General features: G+C 43.6%; 1 protein-coding gene across 2 annotated transcripts; it reads left to right on the plus strand.

Annotated features, from left to right (window-relative positions):
- Positions 1-5,933: 5,933 nt before the first annotated feature.
- On the plus strand, positions 5,934-16,868 carry ZNF706 (zinc finger protein 706). 2 transcript variants are annotated; one of them, XM_048841382.2, is made up of 4 exons: positions 5,934-6,132; positions 10,088-10,224; positions 11,554-11,661; positions 14,386-16,868. In XM_048841382.2, exons 2-3 carry the CDS (start codon positions 10,090-10,092, stop codon positions 11,647-11,649), a joined length of 231 nt encoding a protein of 76 aa, XP_048697339.1. In that variant the 5' UTR covers positions 5,934-6,132; positions 10,088-10,089; the 3' UTR covers positions 11,650-11,661; positions 14,386-16,868. The 2 variants fall into 2 exon arrangements, with proteins under 2 accessions (XP_048697339.1, XP_048697338.1); XM_048841381.2 differs by lacking the exon at positions 14,386-16,868 and adding an exon at positions 12,325-12,630 and having other exon boundaries at positions 5,943-6,132.
- Positions 16,869-21,293: the final 4,425 nt, after the last annotated feature.

The raw sequence follows: 21,293 nt of genomic DNA on the forward strand, positions 1-21,293 counted from the left end.
CTGCTACTAGTACCCACGCTAAATAGATCAAGCCTAACTCAGGTATCTCTGTGCATGCTATAATCACACACCCCAGCTAAAGAGTAGACATATCCTAAGTACTGTTAGCAGTGGTAGCTAGATTAGAGCGATCACAGTTTGCTTACCTGTGCTACAATTGCACCTAGCGTAGACATACCTTGTGAAGGTGTCTACACTGCTGTGCTCAGAGGTGCACCCCAAAGAATGGGCTACACTCTGGCATGTTTATGCAGCAGCTGGGAGACATTACTGCCAGTGCAGATAGACATACATGCCCTAGCTCCCCTCAAGATGGCACCTAAAAATAGCTGGGTGGCCACAGCTGCACACAGGCAGTTAGCCTAAGCTGCCGTGAGATGGTACCAGAGGGGGAGTCGGGCAGGACTGTACTCTGGCAGTCTGCTTGAATTAGCATGCTAAAAATAGCAGTGTGGCCACAGCAGCATGGCCCGTGGCTCAGGCTCACTGCCAGAATACAATCCCACCCAACCCCCTTGGGTACATAGTCGCAGCAACTGGGGCTAATTGCGGCACATGACCACATTGCTATTTTTAGGTGCTAGTTCAAACACAGCTAGCACATGTATTTCTAGCCATGTTGGGAATTACATCTCCCAGCTGCTGAGTAGAATGGCCACATGCTAGCCTCTGCTGAAGCCCAACCAGAGTATGAGCCCCACAGGGGACTCTAGTTGCTAGTCCATGCTTCTATATCTACACAACTATTGTTACTCATGCTTGCTAGATTGTACCTGGACTAGCTGTACCTACCTATGCTACAGTAAAAAGAAAAGGAGTACTTGTGGCACCTTAGAGACTAACCAATTTATTTGAGCATGAGCTTTCGTGAGCCACAGCTCACTTCATCAGATGTGTACCGTGGAAACTGCAGCAGACTTTATATACACACAGAGAATATGAAACAATGCCTCCTCCCACCCCACTGTCCTGCTGGTAATAGCTTATCTAAAGTGATCAACAGGTGGGCCATTTCCAGCACAAATCCAGGTTTTCTCACCCTCCACCCCCCCCACACAAATTCACTCTCCTGCTGGTGCTAGCCCATCCAAAGTGACAACTCTTTACATAATCAAGTCGGGCTATTTCCTGCATAGATCCAGGTTTTCTCACTTCCCCCCCACCCCCATACACACACAAACTCACTCTCCTGCTGGTAATAGCTCATCTAAACTGACCACTCTCCAAGTTTAAACCAAAGCTGTCGGGGTGAATTGCTACTACCTGCTCACACCAAGAGAAAGGCCCATCGGCCCCACCCAGAAAAAGCTCCCTAGCTGCTGGCAACACAACCCCCCACTCTAGGCTCCACAAGCCCCACTCATTCCCTCTATAGGCTACCAATTTACTTAGCCTACTCTGTCACTCATGTACCCAAGCTGCTATCTTCTGCATACCTACCATATGCACCAATCTGCTGTCTCCACAGAAGCAGTGCAGCCCCAGTTCCATCTCAGGTTTCAGAGTTGTAGCTTTGTTAGTCTGTATCAGCAAAAATAATGAAGAGTCCTCGTGGCACCTTCAAGGCTAACAAATTTATTTGGGCATAAGCTTTCATGGGCTAAACCCACTTCATCAGATACATGGAGTGAAAAATACAGTAAGAATATATATTATAGCACATGAAAAGATGGGAGTTGCCTTACCAAGTGGGGGGTCAGTGCTAACGAGCCAATTCAATTAAGGTGGAAGTGCCCTGTTCTCAACAGCGGACAAGAAGGGGTGAATAACAAAGGAGGGGAAAAAAGAAAAGGAGTACTTATGGCACCTTAGAGACTAACAAATTTTTTGTTAGTCTCTAAGGTGCTACAAGTACTCCTTTTCTTTTTGTGAATACAGACTAACACAGCTGCTACTCTGAAACCTGTCATTATGCAAGGGAGGGGAAATTACTTCTGTAGTGTTAACTCAGTTTAACACTACTTAGCACAAGGCATTCAGACATATCCATAGTAAAACCAAATTAAAGTTTAGCAGAGCTTGAGATAGAAATTCAAAATAAAGACAAGTAAAATAATTTGGAAATATAAGTTTCCAGGTAAAATAAAGCTGTAGCCTATACTCTCTTAAGCAGGAGAGTGATTTGTCAATAAGTATCTCACCTAAATCAGTTCTAAACAGCACTTGTCCACTTGAGGAAGCTGGGATCCACCATTCATGAGACAATCCTCACCAGAAGAGTCACTCTTCTGTTATGGATGGCCACCTCAACCTTTTACAGAGAGGGACTATTGTCCTTCAGCCAGGAGTCCCCTATTCAGAGGCTTAGGGGGGTTCTTTTGTCTTTATAAATGCCGAAGCCTGCATCTGGCCCAGACTGTCAACAAACTGGCTCAGTCAACAGATGTCTGTTCTCACATTGATTGGGTCAGCCCTCAGGTGACAGATTTCACTTCCAGCAGAATATCCTACATAACTTAAATTGCTTCCCATACAACTATGCTTCTCATACACCATGATGATGAGCTAGTTCTTATCTTTTGGCAGAGACCCCATATGACGCCTGCCCTTCAGTGAAATATTAAGATGGTCAGACACAGGGGTGATATACCTGTCTGTGTCACACTGAGCTTTTGCTAGGAGACTAAGTTAGTTGAGTTCCGTTCCAGCAATTTAGAGGAAAGACTGTCTAACGTAGCTTGCTGTGAAGCACAAGGTTAGATGAGATTTTGTGTGTGTACACAGTCTGTTTTAAAGCTCTCTAATGCTTTGTTCTAACTGCTAACTACAACCTTTAAGAAGGCTGGTTGTGAGTCTCACTGGGCACCAGTTCCTAAAGCAAAGAAACAGGTGCCTGAAATCTTATTGTCCCTGCAGAATGACAGGCAGTTGGTGTAGCGGGGCAGCATACCAGCACCTGATCCAGGAGTGGAAGAGACTCAGGGTGAAATCTTACAATAAGGGCAAAAGGCCTGGCACCTGAGCTGAGTGCCTAGAAAAGGAACAGAGGTGCAGCTAGCCCCACAACTGATTGGGACTTCGTAATTCTTTACCGTTGTTACATAATCATCCCCACTACCTCAGGTGAGTAGGTGCCTTTCCCAATCTGCTCTAAAACAAAGCCCAGAGAGCCAAAAACTCACCACCACCCCCTATCCTTGCTGGGGTTTAGTTTTATTAACTAAGAAATCCACGCTGCGCAGTCATATGAAACTTGCTGTAGGCTTGGTTGATCTTAGGGTTAATTACTTTAGGATAGTTCAGTCCACTGCTTTAATCATTTCCATAGATAGCCACTCCCACACCTCTGGGTGGGGCAATAAGCCACCTCCAGTGGTGAGTCAGTAACACACTTGCTTCATGATCACCTTCTGCTTACTGAGAACCCCACCTTGTTAGCATAGTCAGAGATACTAGCATAATAGGACTTTGGGGCTCCAAGTTCATGAACTGCAGTGCAAAGGTGGGCTCCTATAGAGCCCTAATTAAGTGAAACCGAACAGCAGCAGAACCTGAAGAGAGTGGTTGAAATTTCCAGTTATGATGTTCAGTGCCTAGACACTAAGTAATGAGTACACCCGTGATAATTACATAATGTTTGGAGTGTTGCCATGGTATAGTGTTTTGGTGTTGCCACTTTTGACGAAAGTAATCAGTCAAAACCAAGCATGTTAGACTGGAAATGCCTTTTGCTGATGACATACCTTATGTTCTGCCATCAGGGATGTTGTTGCATCCAGGCCCCAGTTCTACTTAAACACTTGTTAAGTATGAGAATTATGCCACAAGGCTCCCCTACAACTGCTGAGCCTGTCACACTTGAGGAGCCCCATTAAAACTAGCAGCTACAAGAACATACACTGAAATGTTCATAAGCTTTCAGCTCAGAAAGGACCATTATGATCATCTAGCATGACCCCCTGCATAATGCCAGCCATAGAACTATCCCCAGTAGTTTCTACATCAAGCCCAATATTTGCATGGCTTAGGGTTGCCAACTTTCTAATCACACAGAACCGAACACCCTTCTCCAAGACCCTGCCCCTGCCCTACCCTACCCCCGTCGCTCGTTCTCCCCCACCCTCACTCATTCGTTCATTTTCACTGGGCTGGGGCAAGGTGTTGGGGTACGGCAGGGGGTGAGGGCTCCAGGGTAGGCCAGAAATGAGGGGTTCAGGGTGCAGGGGGTTGGGGTACAAGAGAGGGTACAGGTTCTGGGCTGGGGGTGCAGGTTCCAGGGTGGGGCCAGGGATGAGGGGTTTGGGGTGCACGAGGGGGCTCTAGGCTGGGCGGTGGAGCCAAGGGGTTCGGACTGTGGGAAGGGGCTCCAGACTGGGGCAGGAGGTTGCGGTGTGGGAGGGGGTATGGGCTCTGGGCTGAGAGTGCAGGTTCCAAGGTGTAGCCAGAAATGAGGGGTTCAGGGTGTGGGAGGGGGCTCGGGCACAGGGTTGGGGTGTGGGGTGCAGGCTCTGGGAGGGAGTTTGGGTGTGGGAAGGGACTGGGGCAGGGGTGCAGGCTCTGGGATGGAGTTTGGGTGCAGGAGGGAAGTCAAGGCTGGGGCAGGGGATTGGGGTGTGGGAGGAGGTGCAGGGAGCAGGCTCCAGGCAGGGCTTATCTCAGGCAGCTCCCGGAAGTAGCAACATGTTCTTTGGCTCTGGGCGGAGGCAGGCCAGGCAGCTCTGCACTGCGTGCACTGTCTCCACCCGCATGCACCTCCCCGGTAGCTCTCACTGGCCGTGTTTCCCAGCCTCCACATTTATTTGACAAATAAAACTTGCAGAATTTTAAAATATCACGTGCATAATTTTTAATTGTTTTGGCACGGGATGCCCTCAGGAGTGTTTATCTGTGTTTGTACAGTGGTAGCACAGAGGAGCCCTAATCCATACTGGAGTCTGAGCACTATAATTTATGGCACCTTAGAGACCAACCAATTTATTTGAGCTACAGCTCACGAAAGCTTATGCTCAGATAAATTGGTTGGTCTCTAAGGTGCCACAAGTCCTCCTTTTCTTTTTGCGGATACAGACTAACCCGGCTGTTACTCTGAAACTATAATTTATGGCTCTTCTGCTTTGTCAGAGTCTCCGGGCAACTCTGGTTTCATTCGCAATTGACTTACTGGTTTGGGAGGGGCTATTAGCGAGACAGGCACTAGGTGAAAGGGGTAGCTTAATCCTTGAGTCCCAATGTCTTTGTGCTTTAAGGGATCCCTCTGTGCGCCTGACTCAGTTTACCGGCAGCGCACAATAGACCACGACACCAGTGCCTGTCAAACCAGCGCTAGTGGAGCTGCGGAGATCTCCCTCAAATCCTTAATGTAGATGCAGCCAGTATGTCTTGATGGGGAAATGAAGTGGCCTCTATTTAAAGCGCTGCTAAGGGCGGTTTGAGCTCAACAATCTGCACGCGGACAGCTGACAAAGGGGACGGAGGATATGGTAGCGCAGCAGGAGCGGGAACAGGGGCTCGCGTTAGGAGGGTTCCCATGCTCAGAAATTCCCTTCCTTGTGTCCCGTTCTCATCGCGGATTATGTGGGGGGGTTAGTCGGTGGTTGAAAGTTTAGGGCCGGGGAACCGACCCCCGACTCCGTCCCCACGTGACTCGGCAGAGGGCTCTCCCCTCACTCACTCCCTCAAACACCCGACGGGAGGCCAGGCCCCGACGCCCCCATTTTCTCAATGAACGCCCAGAGGGGCGGGCTTGTCAGGCCCACTCCCCGCACGCCCAGGCGGGACGCTCTGCGGCCCTGCCCGCCCGTCAGCGGGGGGATTTCTCCCCACGCCCACGGTGAGCCAATGGGGGAATGGGCAGAGGCAGATGGCCCCGGCTCCTCCCGGGGGCGGAAGGCTGCCGCATCCGGGCACCGCGGGAGGTTCTGCGGCGCCGCCCCCTGTTCCTGTGGAGGCCCCACTCCCTTCCCTGCGTTATGTAAGAGGGCGGCACCGCCATTGGCCGGCGGGATCGGGGCGGCCGGGACCTGCCGGCGTGGGGGAGAGGAGGTGGCGGCGGCGCGGCGCGCGTGCGCAGTTGGCGGGGCGCTGACTCCTCCATCCTCCTCTTGGGCAGGCGGCGGCCGCGGCTGCTGCGGGGCCGCACGGAGCCTTCTCCACCCGCCTGCTCGCTCGCTCGCGCACGGCTGGCTAGTCCGGGTAAGCGGGGACCTGGCTGGGCAGGGCGCTGCTGTCGGTGGGAGCCGGACCCTTCCCCCAGGCACGAGGGCCGGGGAGGCCCGCAGGCGGCGAGCGGGCCGGGCCGGGGCCCGGCCCTGGGGTGAGGGCGTCTCCTCGGGCCGGGGCCTGAGCCTGGCGGGGGCGGGTGGCCGCGGTCGCTCTCTGCCGGGAGGCCGAGGCCTGAGGTGGTGTCTGGGGGGTATTCCCCGGGCGGTGCCAGGCCTGGCCGGGCCCTGAGGGCTGGGGAAGGCGGTGGCGGCCCTTGGCCTGTTTGGGGAACTGGGGGGGAGCCTCTCCCGGGAGAGGAAAGCGGCGGTGCCCGCACGCTGCGTTCACGGTGGCTGGACGGTGTCGAAACCTGGCCCTGCAGGTGGACTCCGCGCTCCCGGTCCCTGCCCGCCTGGGCCCCGCGGTCAGGGAGCGCGGCCGAGCGCAGCGTGGTCCCTGTGCCCACGGGCTCCCCTCCCGGCTTGTCCCTTGCAGCCCCGTCCCGGGGGGCTGCGCTCGCTGCTTGGAGCCCGGCAGCCGCTGGCTTCTCCCCGGCCCTCGACCCTTCAGGGTCACCCGGAAGGGGTTGAGGTGCTTGTACGCTGTGCTCCGAGCCGGACTGAATTCTCCGTCTCCAACCAGGCTGCTGCCTGAGGTTGGTTCTGCTTCATCGCAAAGGGTTTGAGCCTAGGGCCCTTGGCGATCTTGCTGGAAACGAAACTGGACAATTTTAACCTATTTGTAGCCTCTGAAAGTTTCAGAGGAAGCAGCTGCTCCTGTCCACTCTCAGGATATGAACATTCTGCTTCTGGTTTGACTTTTCGGTTTTGGTGACTTGTAATCCCTGTTGTTTTACACGAAAACAACTTCGTATGAGGTGTATTGCAATACCATGGGCGTCAACTGAGTTGTGCTATTTAGCATTTGTATCTTCTAACTTAACTGGGACGGCTTTAATGTTAAGAATCTCTAACAAGCTTTTTAAAGTTTCTTGTATGTCCTGTCATGCAAGTCTGTATTAAATCAAGGTTTTGGGTCAGTTTGCTAGGTTCTTGAAGGGTGTTTCTGTGCTTAAGAAAAAAAGGAAAGTTATCACAGTATGTTACTTTAACTCTGACATGTGGAATTGGATTTGTTGTGGCTGAATGTAATTGTTTTAAGCAAACTCTGAAAGTGACAGCATTGTAGTATTCCAAGAGAGTTAGAAATATTTAGCTTGCCACTACACTTAATGTTCAAATTCCGCATATTGGAATTACATTGTGTAATTTACAGTACTTTAAAACTAAAAGTCTGGCTGGGCCAAATCTGAAAGCCCCATAATTTTCAAAAAAATGCTTTTTTTAGTTAACTAGACAAAAGTAACATCTCCATACTTATGGGCAAGCTCAATATAATGAGTCAGTGTGTGCTTGTCTAGTGGCTTTTTTAGCAAACTAATATCAAGGCACTAACTAAAACATATTGTAACACTTTATAATTGGGGTGCAGCTGTTAGGAGAAATAATTGAGATTACTAAAACCCACTGTTTCCCACATCTGGATGTTTTTGTCTAAAAGGAATTTTAGTCTCTTCCTATCCTTTGTTTTAAAACTATCTTGACACTAGTATAGAGCAGAATTTAGATTAGTGAAGTCTTCTATAATTTCCTAGTTAATTTAAAAGATTTTTATAGTTAACTGAATGTTTAATCTCCCTTGCTTTTGAAACAGGAAGTGCACATTCTTCAGTGTTCTCTACATAAATAGTCTGAGGTCCTTGCTGGGATTCCTCCTGAGGGAATTCTGCACCAAAACATTTAAAATTTCTCACACACTATTTTAAAATTCTTAATTTTATTTGTCAATAAATGTGGAGGTTCCATCATGGCAGTGGGGGGCACAGGCCACTGGCTGCATGGAGGTGGGAGATCACCCTTCACTTGGCAGTGGGGCTGCAGCCCAACCCTGACACAGTGCAAGGGCTGGATCTGTCCCAGAAACACCCTCGGGCCCTGCCCTTCTACACCAGGTATGGGCAGGCAGGCTCTGTCCAGTAGGTTCCAAGTGTGGAGGGACTTGGTGTGGGGTGAGAGGGTTCTAGGTGGGACAATCTGCGTGTGGGCAGCTCAGTGGGAGGGTCTGGGTGCAGGGGTGGGTCTCAGCGAGGGGAACCTCAGGATGCTGGGGGTAGGAGGTGGGGGAGAGGGTTCAGGTGCCAGAGGTTCTGGGTGTGTGGGGGGATGCAGGGGGTGAGGCTTCGGGGGGGAGGGAGGGTCTGGGTATGGGGGCTCTGGGCAGATGGGGGAGCAGGGGAAGGGCAGTGCGGAGCTTCCTGCAGCCATGGGGAGGTTTCTGAGGGTGGGTCTGACCTGGCCCCGTCCGCTCCTTGCAGGCAAAGAGAAAATCCAGTCCTTGCCCAGTCGGGACTAGCAGCTGAGCCCAGCACAGGGTAGGAGCCACTGGCCAGGGTGTCCCTAGCTACCCCACCCCACACACATGCTGTGGTGATTTACTTCACTGCTGGCTGCTCTGGGCACCCAAAATGACATGCCCACAGTTCTGGGGAGGGGTGCATGACTGCTCTTGGGGCTTCCCTTTGCTTCACTGTCAAAATCTTTTTTTCTGTAGGGGACATGAGTGGCACAGAATTCCCCCAGGAGTATAGCATGTATGGGTGTAATGTTAGCTTCAATTGAAACCATTAATAGTGAAACTGTGACAGGTATTTCTAACATCCTGAAAACTCATTGCTAATATAGTGTTTGTTTGTTGCAATAAAATCACTGTAGCTTTTCTTTAAATAGTTTTGGTACAGAAATAGTTAAAACAAGCTCCTTAGATTTTTAAACAAAAATCTGTTTCATGGAAGTTGTTGAACATAAACCTATTGCATTTCTGTATCTTCTTTGTAAGAAAACTTGCATGGAATTTTCACTTCATGCTTTTTTCGTTCACCTTCTGACTTCATAATCCTTTTTTACAGTTGGTAGCTATAGAATAACATGGACTGTAAAAACTTTAGGGCAGGGACTGTCTTTTTATATTCATATAGTAACTAGCACTATGGGAGTGGGTTTCCAGGTACCTGTGCAATACAAATAACCGTCAGATTTAAAAACAAAAAAACAAAACTTTAGATGAGGAATTAGCAGCTAGAGTAGAAATTTGGAAGCAAGTTTTCCATGAAACATTCCCTGCTCCACTACACAGACTGTCCATGAATCCTATTCCCATGTCTCATAGACATCCTTTCCCTGCTGGTGGATGACTTCAGTCCCTGAGGGCAGCTCCTGTCTCCTCCTCTTGTTGTTCTATATGTAGTAGTGGCTTCTGATGGAGGCAGCTAGCCTGGCTCCCTTGGATCTGATTTTATAGTCCTGTGCTCCTTGTAAGGAAGAGCCTGGACACCTGTAAAACAGCTTGCATTAGGGAGAGGCAGCAACATTTACCCAGCTTTCCACAGACCCCTAGCAAGTGCTCCATAGAAACCAGTGATCCATGGACAACAGCTCAGTAATCACTGCCTTGACACCTATGGCCCAATTCAGGTTTCATTTGGAAATGTTTAGGGCTTTATTGCTTAGAAAATCAATTGATTAAACCAAAGTGAGATCTTTAAACCAGAATTTCTTTACCTGGGCGGGAATTAGAAAATAAATGCATATAAAAGGAAACAAATTGGTTTTACTGTTTATCCACTGAAAATACCTCTCTAAAAGATGGGCTTTGAAGTGTCATTTAGGAGGAAGCTTTAGAATGGAACCTACTAACCACTTTTCATTTAAAAAGTACAGAGGTATCTATGCAAGGAACCTGAACAGAGATGTCCACTTGTCTGCCTCATGTGAATTGAGTAGGCCATATGGAGAGAGCATATGACTCCCTGCTCATAAGGATACCTTCTGAGTTGGTAGCCACAACAGTCTCTTTCTCACTTAGACTAAACATCCTTCTTTGTTTGTAGATATGGCTCGTGGACAGCAGAAGATTCAGTCGCAGCAGAAAAATGCCAAAAAGCAAGCTGGACAGAAAAAGAAACAAGGACATGATCAGAAGGCTGCAGCCAAGGCTGCCTTAATATATACCTGCACTGTCTGTAGGGTAAGGGGGAGCAGACACAAAGCATTACAGTGGGCAACTCTTCCAGCTTAGAGTAGGACTTTTATAGGAAGAAGTTGTGGAAACCACAACATAAATATTTCAGTGGTAATAGTGGGTTAACTGACTAGTTGCTCCAGGCATATTTGTAGTTTATGTGCATATAATATGAAACCCTATTACTTTGGGCTGTAGATATAACCTTAGCTACCTAGACAACTTAGAAAGAGGGAAGATGGCTTCCTGTGGCTACATGAAAGATCAGCACCTTGTAGACCAGTGGTTCCAGACTGCTTAATTGCAAGTTTTCATGTTTGCAGTTGGTATATAGTACAAGGCTTCTCTAGAGGTCTGAGATCACTTTTCTGTTGTGTATTTTACTTCATCTTTAAATGAAAAGATGATGCTCCTGCCTTGCCATCATTGGTAGCTGATACTGTTGAGCATGATGCTAAGAGCTGTAGCCAGGGTTTAATAAATAGTTATATATTTCTGCCAGAGTAATTGTCTTGACAAGAGAACCGAAATTTAAGCACCTAATCAGATTCTGACTTTCCTCCTGACTGACTCTCCTGAAGCCTGCCTTTCCTCTTATAGAGTGCATTCATTTAAAGGGCCAGTCCTAGAACAGACCTGTCACTTGTAATAAACTGTAATGGAAAGCTTCCCAATGGAGGACTGCTCACTCAAATGCATGCACCCCCATTCTTTTCTGCAAAATAAGCCAGCTATCCTACTAATGCAATCAGAAGTTGCAGTCTACACATTTCTAGAAACAATGGGTTGAGAGACTACAAATAACTCTTTGGGCCTCTGTACCAGTGAGGCTATAATAAAAATGAATTGGCTTCGTAGTTCTATACAAAATAGATATTTATCCTTTGGCTGAGTTTTGAAGGGAGTAGGCTTCCCATCTAATTTATTTGTAAAATCCTAGATTGAATAAACTTGACTTCTGCAAGGAGGTTTCTAATAAAAATGAGCACATATCTTTCAGTGCATTTTTGGCAGGTGGCATAAAACAAAGCATTATCACATATGTGCTGAAAACAGGAGTTAAAAAGCAGAGGATTGTAGTTAATATAGAGCCAGAGATTCTCTAAAACTAGCATAGTAATGCACAATAGCATCTTGGTAGCCTGTCTGCTGGAAGTACTATGGCACTAAGATTGGTGATATAAACATATGTTGCATTCATTAATGAGAAAAGTCAAGCCCTGTGTTGACCTTGGTGAAGAAAATTAAGGTTTGAAATGGGGAGAACAGTTCAGTGTAAAGATTTTACCTAACACTCTTCTGCCATGCATAAAGATGATTTTTTTTTTAAATCAGACACAAATGCCGGACCCCAAGACCTTCAAACAGCACTTTGAGAGCAAGCATCCTAAGACTCCACTTCCTCCAGAATTGGCTGATGTTCAGGGATAAAATTGTTTACAGGTCATTACATATACTTCTTTAAAACTAAATCTGAGTTGTACTGTTTATCATCATAATGAATTAGCCTTGTTCACTGGCTATCTGAGAATTACTTCATTTTCTCCAAAGTGAAAGTTAGCTTGAAACTAAAAACACATCCTCAGATCACTAAGCATGAGAAGCAATTTAATCATTACTACTGCAGCAGCAGGAGGCCTGGCCCTTGATTGGACCACTGATACTAACTTAAAGGAAAAAATACAACCCTAGGTGAGAGGCTTGCCCATGGGGTTGATACAAACTAATGAATGCAAAGTATTATTCAGGTATTTAGCTTAGAAGCACAAATTATTATAAATACTTTTTCAAAGGATACTTTATTTGCTTCTTGCCATAGAAGACTTAATGAAGTTTAGAGATGTTTAGCACATGACCAAATATTTAGGCTTTGTTACACAACATACAAAAATATACTGTTTGGCATGGGTAGAGAAATTATTTATGAAGACACTAATCTTTTGAGAATATTTGCAGGGTAGCTAAACCAATGCCAGAAAAACCCTATAATCAAAAAGCCTTTGGTTCGTAATTCAGTATAATTTTTCATTGATTGGAAGCTAAGCAGTAGTTAGAGCAGTGTTGTGCAACAGTTCAGTTTAACTGAATTCTTGTTTTTTTTTATAGGTGAATTCATGGCACCTATTGACTCGTCTACAGTCAGACCTTACATAACAAATCTGCAGCTGCTTTTCTAACAAACTGTTGATCAGCAAAAATGAAGGGGTTACAGAAACATTCATATTTTTATGCTGTTCCCTCTTGAGCTTCATGCAAAGACAATTCTGTGTAAATGTACAGTTGTGCCCTATTTGGAAATCCTGAAAACCAGTCCATACTTGTTATAAACATTTTTTACAATTGTAATTATACTGATGTTCATATTGTGTAAAATAACTCATTTAATAAAGTAGTATTTTGATTTTTACAATATCACAGGTTAAATGCTTGTAGAAGTTCTGTTTCAACTTTCCACATTATCTGCCTTATAAAATCCTAATGAGGACAAAGTGGAATTCTCTCCATCCTGCCAGAAACTTGAGCAGTTTCATTCCACTGAAAGTAATGTGCATTACAATAAGCTGAGCTAAAGCTAACATAAGAGGGAAACTGCTTATGTTTACCTTCCAATGTTCTGCCTACTTGAGGTCAGTTACTAAAATTTAATTTCTTGACTCAAGAGGCATAGCAAACTTCTTAGAAGCTGCATTAGAATCATGGGACTTCCTCCTTTTTTGTTCTGTTTATTAGGGAGCGTCAGTACTACAAGCCATTTAAAACAGGTCTCCTTTGCTGTAAGGGAACTTGTTCCTTCTATTCATGCACTGGAGAGACTCTTGTTAGACAAGTGAACCTTAAAGTTTGGTAGATGGCTAGCAAAGATGAGACACAATAGAATTTAATATTTCTGGACATACTTATCTGAATAATGTTCACAAATGCTATATCCAGTTAAAGTAACTCTGCTCTTCATTGTAAAATTCAATTGGAAAGATTGTAAATGCACATGCAGTCAACCACATGTCTCACCCACCCCCACCCCCCGCCCTTCAAAGTCTATGGCTATCTTAGTAGCAACTTTTTTCAAGAAGTGTGTAAAGTAATCAAACTCTAATGATCTACTTATTTGACAACTAACTTAAAATAAGCCTGTTGGAGCCAAATGACTAACTGGAAGTGATGTAGCTAGTTAAACTTAAATCAGTCCTGACTTACCAACATTATCAGGGAAAATTTTAAGCTTTACCTAAAACCCCTAGATGAAAGCACTTGAGGATAGATTTAACCTTCATAAAGTGTATCATGGACTGGATTCTAATCTCAGAGCACAAAGTGTGTGTGTGGGGGGAGGGTGAAATCTAAAACTGGTATATTTGAATTGTGCTGGAGGGTCTGTAATATTGTAGGCATCCTAAATATATTTGAGGTGGTACTGCCAAAGAACAAAATTTCTGAAATTGGTTAGACATAGGGGAAATGCTATGAATTGCTGAGAAATTGGTTACAACAAACTGCAGCCATGATAACTAATCTCTTATTTCTGACAGACCAAGTAACCCTTGGTACATGTTGAACACGTTCTTTGATCTATTGAAATTCACTCAAAATAAGTAGTATTTTTGGTATATCAAGTCAAATACAACCTTTTTCTGTGTCCACTTTCTCTTTTAATGAATTACTTGTGTCAGGCTAGCCTCCCACACTCTTTACTGTGACATTAAGTTGTATCTCTGTAAATGTTCACTTTGGCCTAAAGTTTCATTGTAATATACCCACTCTGACATCTGTATACCACTGAACTTTTATAGGTACCCTGTTTGCCTGCTGAAAATAATCTAGTACTGCACTAGTACTTTAGAATGTAGCCCTTCATTTTTCTTAATATTAGAAGTTAATTCAATAACTGCATTCTGACAGCCTGACTCCCACAAGACAAATCTGCCTTTCAACTTGGTGCTGAGGGGTACCTAAATGTTCTGATACTGTAATTTCATCAAAAATAAGATTAATATACCCTGAGCAAACTGTTCCTTACATTGATTGATATTTGGTAGTCTGGTCTTACTCAGGAGAAGGCTCTGAGATGCATCCTTACCCTCCCCTCCCTCTTCACCTCCCCTCTCCCCCCCCCCCCCCCCCCCCAAAAGCCCTAAGCTGAAAGATATGTTTTGTTACTTTAATTTACAGATTGTGTAGCAAACATAGTTAATGAGCAAATAAGGTGACTGGAAAGCGGCATCATACTGGTAAGACAAATTAACATACTTTCATAAGAATTTTGTTGCATTTTGAAAACTGTATGATAACTACATAACCATCAGTTGAAATCGGTAAAGGCCAGGGTGATCTTCAGTTTTATACACTAATAAACTCCCTATGTACAGCTGAAATACTGTAACATTTTCTAATAAATTGAACCCAAAAGTATGGGGGGAACGCAGGACTAGTGGGGGAATTGTCCTCATTTAGTACTGTCTGCAAATACTCAAATGTATGGATTTAAAGAGTTGTGCGGGAGGGTAAGGAATAGGGGAGTTTCCTCTCCTCATGTCTAAACTTGTGGATGGCACCCTGTTAACTCTGGCTAAAAAGACACAATTGTGCATTGTTCTGTGTCTGATTAAAGAGCAAGTTAAAAAACCTAAAGTGTAAAATGTGATTTTCCTGCCTGTTAAAAGCAAGTGTTCCTGCATTTTTATTAAATGAATTTGTTGTTGGCTGGACAGCTCTAAATCTTGAAGCTATCCAGCTACAAAAAGTAGCTGTGGCAGGGCAAACTTCCCACCTTCATCCTGCAAGTCTGACTTGTCTATGCATGGACTGCTATCTCTTTCTCCCCTTTAGAGACCTACCTCTAAGGATGTTGAAGAATCTCTGCAACAAAAAAAATCAAGGACGTGTAAAATCATGTAAAAATCAAGGATCTGCAACCTTAACAAAGCAATATTTGTGTTTTGTGCAATGTTCTGGCAATCTCTCTTTGGAGACTTCCTCATCTCTTAATTCTCCTGTGAAGCAGAATGCTCTTCACTGCAAGATTGACCAAGAGAGTTAGTTATATTTGAAAGTTACATAGTGATGAAGATCTGGGTTCCTCCAAATTTTACTTTTGTTAAAACATAATGCAATATCACTAAAATCATGTTTAAATAAGATATGTAAATTCTATTTACTACATGAGTCAAGTTCTAATGCAGATTGACAAGTTGCAATGTGTTTATCAATTAAAAGTCAAAGCAAAGTAAAGGGTTGAATGCTGACACCATTTAAAGCAGAAAGTTCTGACCAGCAAGCTGACTACTTTGTTAAAGAATACAGAGTAAAGGGTCAACTTGCTTTGTCTACTCAGTTCACTACTGCAAAGTGTTTTTGTACTAGAGCCTCCTGGCTAGTTTACCCATTTAGAACCTTTAAGGCATTCTTGCAATGGCTGTACCTTCAACCAAGTGTTGTAGGCTTCTAATTTCAGGTTTACACATTTACACACATTACAATATGTAATAATTACATATTCAGTGGCATCTCCAGAGAGGTCCCATAATTCAGAAAGAATGTTAAAGGCCCTGTCTATGCAGTAGCTGAAGTTTTGTTAGCAACAACTGTTTTAAAGTGATCTTGATATGTCTACCTGCATTAATAGATAGCTGTGGGGGTTTTGTATTTAAAAAAAAAAAAACAACCTTGGTGCCCAAAATCATCTTTTAAAACTTTTCGATGGGGTTAAAAGCCCACACACAGCTTTTCAAAAGTGATCAGTGATTTTTTTTGGATGCCTCCATTTTATGGGGTTGAACCTGAGACATCTTAAATATGGGGTCTGATTTTCAAAAGTGTTGAGCACCTATCCTCTAAAAATAAACCTTTCTTTAAAGATATTTCAAAATCATTAGTCCTTGAAAAACTTGGCTAGTGTGAACATGGCTGAAGTGTCTTCCATGTGCTTAGCTGTCAGTGGTGAGCATGTAAATTATCAAGAATTTTGCTTATGCAGAAGATGATCCTAACTATATTGACGTCTAAATTGGCTAAATGTTAGTTATTGTGCCATATTTCCTAATTTGGTCTTCCAGTCTAAACAGACACAAACTCTGCTTAAATCATATTAAAAGCAGGCTCTGACCATGCCTTTTAAAAATGTTTCTAACGTAGCTTGGCACTGTGCAAGGCAGGGAGCCAACGTATGTTTGATACAGATTTAGCTAGAACAATGTTCAGTTCTCTAAAGGTGGATCTCCGAGCCAGTGTTGAGAGGGCTCTAGCGTCAACACACTGCCCTTGAGGTGGTATCGGGTCTAATAAATCAAGCAGCAGAGCAGTTTACGTGACTGCTCTGCCTCTTTCTCCTTGAATGTTTTTTCCACTGTAAGAGGTATTAAAGCCATAAACACTTTACTATGATAAAAATCTATGGCAAATAAAAAAAAGTCAAAGCTGCAAACTTTCTCACAAAGGTTTAAGATGTGCTAAGCATTTACTCTACATGCTGGATATGGCTAAATTTCAACATACGAGGGAGTGTGGCGTTTGAGAGCATTTGCAGGGCAAGAGAATGCATCCTAGACAAGACTGTTCTAATAAATCTGTTGTGCGTTTAGTAATGGTTATGTACTCTCCAACACTGTATAACACTGATTTGTTCAGAATCTGAATTAAACGTGGTTCTAATTTCATTCTCAGCGTATGTCATTGTGACCATATTTCCTTAAATCCCTCCTCTGGCTTTCAAAGCCCTGCATAACCTTACCTCTTCCTACTTATCCATCCTTCTTTCTTTTCACTTGACACCAGTTCCTTCCACACTAGTGACGCCAGCTTCAATATATCACTTGTCTGTCTCCCCACAGTCATCTGTATGCTTTCATCTATGCCACTCCTTTGGCATGAAATGTCTTTCCTAATTGGTCTCCAGGGCTACTACCTTCTTATGCTGAATCTGCCCCATCACTCCGAGAAAGGTCTAGTTCAACCAAGATGCTTATAGCAAATTAACCAAGTAATAATGTTACGGTTGAGTGGAAGTGAGGGTGTAATTTATATAATAAATGCTAATATCAAGATATGGCTAATCATTACCTTCCCCATTTCGTTTCTGTGTTGTCTCTCTCCTCTACCCTTTGTCTGAATTGGGCACAAACCAAGCCTTCCTAAGTGTTTTGTTCAGTGCCTAGTACACGGGGAGAACTACTGGAATATAAATTAATGTTAATTATATACCAACTTATTCTCTGCTTGAAAAGAGTAGGGTTTTCTTTTTTAAAATCTCTTTAATTCCCAATGTATCTTAAAATACCAGTTGCTGTTATGTCTCTCTCTCACACTCACACACGGTGTAATAGTCATTTTATGTTTTTGAATAAAATTTTGAAAAGCATGTTTTACTTTGAGGTATTTATGGATCTTAAGGATGAAAAAAAAAATTGGGTATCAGTCTTTAACCAAAAGAATAGTTAATTTGTCTACTGGAGAAAGTTTTAAAATGTTTACTAATACTGTGTTGGCTTGTGGAGTTCTGTATGCAATTATGATAAATTACTATCTGTATTGTGATAACACTTTAGAGACAAAGGTGCTATTGTGCTCTGTGTTGTAACTTGGATCAGATATCTGGGAATGGGTGCCGTGGGAATGGGTGAATAGAATAACTTCCTTATGAATGGAAGTGTGTTTTCTCTCCGTACAGGATTTGAGGATGGCAAAACTCCTCATCTTAGTTGAGGAAGTTTTTATATTATTAAACTAAGAGTGGTTTTGGTTTGCTGAGTTTCTTTCTTTAACTATTTTATAGTATTGTAATACTTAGAGTATAAGTATTTATGGTTTGGTTTCTTTTGTAAATGGATTCTGTTGTACTTATGTTGGCTCTTGTAAATCAGCCATAAAGAGGGTTTCTTTTGAAGAGAGCTAAGAAATATTTTATCTAATGACATGCCTCCATTGAAGAAATACCATGGTGGTTTTTCACTTAAACAATAGCAATATATAGCTCGCTCTTATATCAAAAATAAGGTAAATCCTTGTAGGGTCACCTGAAAGACTGTGAACACAGCTTTTCAGTTCTGTATTGGGGAAAACCCTTTAACTTCAGCTAGGGTGTCTCCTAACCTGGCTTATGCTGTTTGCTTACGGTTCTTCCCAGGTAAGAGTTTGATCCTGTACCACTGAAATCAGTGAGTTTTGTCATTGACTTCAGTAGGCGCAGAGTCAGACTTTAATAATACAGTATTCTCTAAACTCTGTGTTGAAGAGAGAATAACTTTTTGAACCATACATCGAGCAACCAGAATTACTGCATGTATTTAAATGGTTCAGCATTTGATAAACACAGACAGGCAATAGCTCTGATACCCTTGTAAAATTTCCATTCCACCTCTCCCCCAACTACTTTGTCAGATTTCTACGAATTAGATGTAATGTCCTCTGTATTACAAAGATTAATTCAAGCAAGCTCCTTACCCTGAAGAAGACATGAACTGTCATGTTCATGGTACATAAGAGATAGATAGTTGTACTAATCCCTAGTTTAATATTTACACAATATTGTATGAAACATGTCTTGGGAAACTGACCTGAGGACACCCATTCTAAATGAACAGGGCACATCTGGTATATTTCAGAAGCCATAACTCAAAAGATGGAATAAAGGCTTAGACAATTCCTAAATTTGATTTAACTTAATATTCTCTCACGGACTCACTACATGATTTCACAGGGCCCAAGTGTCATGTGTCCTCCCCTAACCCAGTGAGATCCGATTTGAAATTGGGGATGGTAAGAGTCATGGGAGACAGTGAAATTGTCAAATGCAAAATGGTTAATTGCTAAAAGTGATTTGGTTTAAATTTCTATTTTGAGTTATTGTTAGCCTAACAATGTTTAGTGAGTTTAAAGAGATGCACACAGTCATATATTTAAACACCTACTAATGGGTTATATTAACTTATTGTTGATTTATTTAAGTTCTGAAATGAAAATAGAACAAGGATGAAGGAATTCCTTTTGGACTTTGTTGCTAGTATGTTTTGCTTGTTTAAAAGTGCCATGCACATATCCTCCCTTAAAACCTCTGTCCTTGCGAACACTAATAAGAAAATACATTTGAAAATCTTGGTCAAAGATTTGTGACCAAAATGACTAGTGATTTTGGATATTCCAGTTCTTGAGCATCCAACCTGAGATACTTCAGAAAGTGGGCATTCAGTACCTTTTTGAAATTCTAGTTCCTTTAACATGTCCTAAGTTGGTCACCCATAATTGCTGATCCCTCTTGATGATCTTGGCTTTGTGTTTTCATCATTTTAAACAAACCTACAGCTGTTCCATTTAGCTTATGCTCTGCTCTGCAAATACTTTATATTTGTATTATGAAAGAAAATATTTAGTTTCTTTTTGCAGGGTGTCTAGCACAATGGGGCCCTGATTCCTGAATGGGGCGCCTAAGCACTACAGTACTAATAAGTATGTGTATTTCCTTATGTAAAATGTTTGCTTTTAAGCTCTTGTAAGAACTCAGGATTGATCAATAATGATGGCCATGATCTAGTCAAGAGACACAATAAGTGTCTCTCCAAGAATTTGTGTTTTGTGGCACCCACAAAAGATATTTTTCTTAAGGACAGACGCAACAAACACCCCGTAAAATTTAATCTTAAGGGAGGCAATCAGAAATGCCAACCAAAGAAACAGTAAAACTGCTATTACCTGGCAAACTCTCTGATATCTTAAGTCATAAAACAAAGTAATAAATATTTGAGCCTGCCTCTCTCTCTCTCTCCCCCCCCCCCCCCACCTCCTCCCGCCCCGCCCTCTAAAGACAAGCTTCTGTTTTTAAACTTGCACTCACAGTTCTCTTTTTCGGGTACAAATCTAAAATGAATAAACAAATTAAATGGCATGCACCAACCAAACATAGCCAAAGCTTATAAGTGATTTTAATAACTGCTGCGGCAAGCCTAGAGGTGCAGGGGCTATAAACTGCCAAGCCTAGAGGTGCTGGGGCTCAGCCCTGGCCTAAATTAAGTACTGCACTGGTGGCATGGAATTGATATTTCAGAAAACAGACTGAAGAGACAAAGTACAAAATTCAAATTGATGCAAAGAGCCATTATTGTCCGTAAAGAAACTTTCAAATATGGTTTGACAAGAATTTGGTTCTAAGTGCATATCCATGAATTGAATAACTTACTGGGAGCAGCCTAGAAAGAAATGTGCTAGTGGAGAACAAACACTGTTCTTGTGAATCCAGTCAAACCCCTAAGGATATGGCTACATTGCAATACACCTCCCTCAGCTAACTTGAGCTTGCAGGGCTTGGGTTGCAGGGCTATAAAATTGCAGTGTAGATGTTTGGGCTCCAGCTAAAGTCCAGGATCTTGGACTACATGAGAGAGGAGGGTCCTAGGGCCTAGACTCCAGCCTGAGCATCTACATTGCAATCTTATAGCCCTGCAGCCCAAGCCTCCTGAGCCTGAGTCAGCTGACACAGGCCAGCTGCAGGTGTTTGACTACGGTGTAGACATACCCTAAGGGGAGAGTACTCCATCCTCAATGAACTATGAGGAAGAAAATGAATAAAAAATGCTCATTGAAACAGATTTAAGTTCAGAGGAGAGTACAAAAGGACAGGAAGGTGAACCAAAAATGTAAACTCAGCCAAAGCAAAGACCAGCAACGGGCACAGGAGCCAGAAAGAATCCTTCTCCAGAACATCTCTACAAGGTGTTACTGATTTCAGACCTCAAGCAGGTTACAGAGTCCTGCTTAGTCACTACAATAAAATAGGTTGCCTTTATTCAGTGCTTAATTTATAATGAAAGAGGTGCTGGGGCCCACGCTGGGCAGCTGAGCACCAAGCTCTGAAGGAAGCAGCAGCTCAGAAGTAAGGATGGCATGGCATAGGGTGTTGCTGCTCTTACTTCTGTGCTGCTGCTGGTGGCGGCGCTGCCTTCACAGCGGGGTGGCCAGAGTGTTGGCTGCTAACCGGGAGCTTAGAGGTGCCAGGGCTAAGTCCTGGCACAAAGTAAGCACTGCCTTTATTGGCTGAAAATTGACTTGAAATTGTGCTCCCTGCAGCATTGATGTGGTGAGCCCTTGTCCGG

Source organism: Caretta caretta, chromosome 2 (assembly GCF_965140235.1).
Source record: "Caretta caretta isolate rCarCar2 chromosome 2, rCarCar1.hap1, whole genome shotgun sequence".
In the NCBI taxonomy this organism is placed as follows: domain Eukaryota; kingdom Metazoa; phylum Chordata; order Testudines; family Cheloniidae; genus Caretta; species Caretta caretta.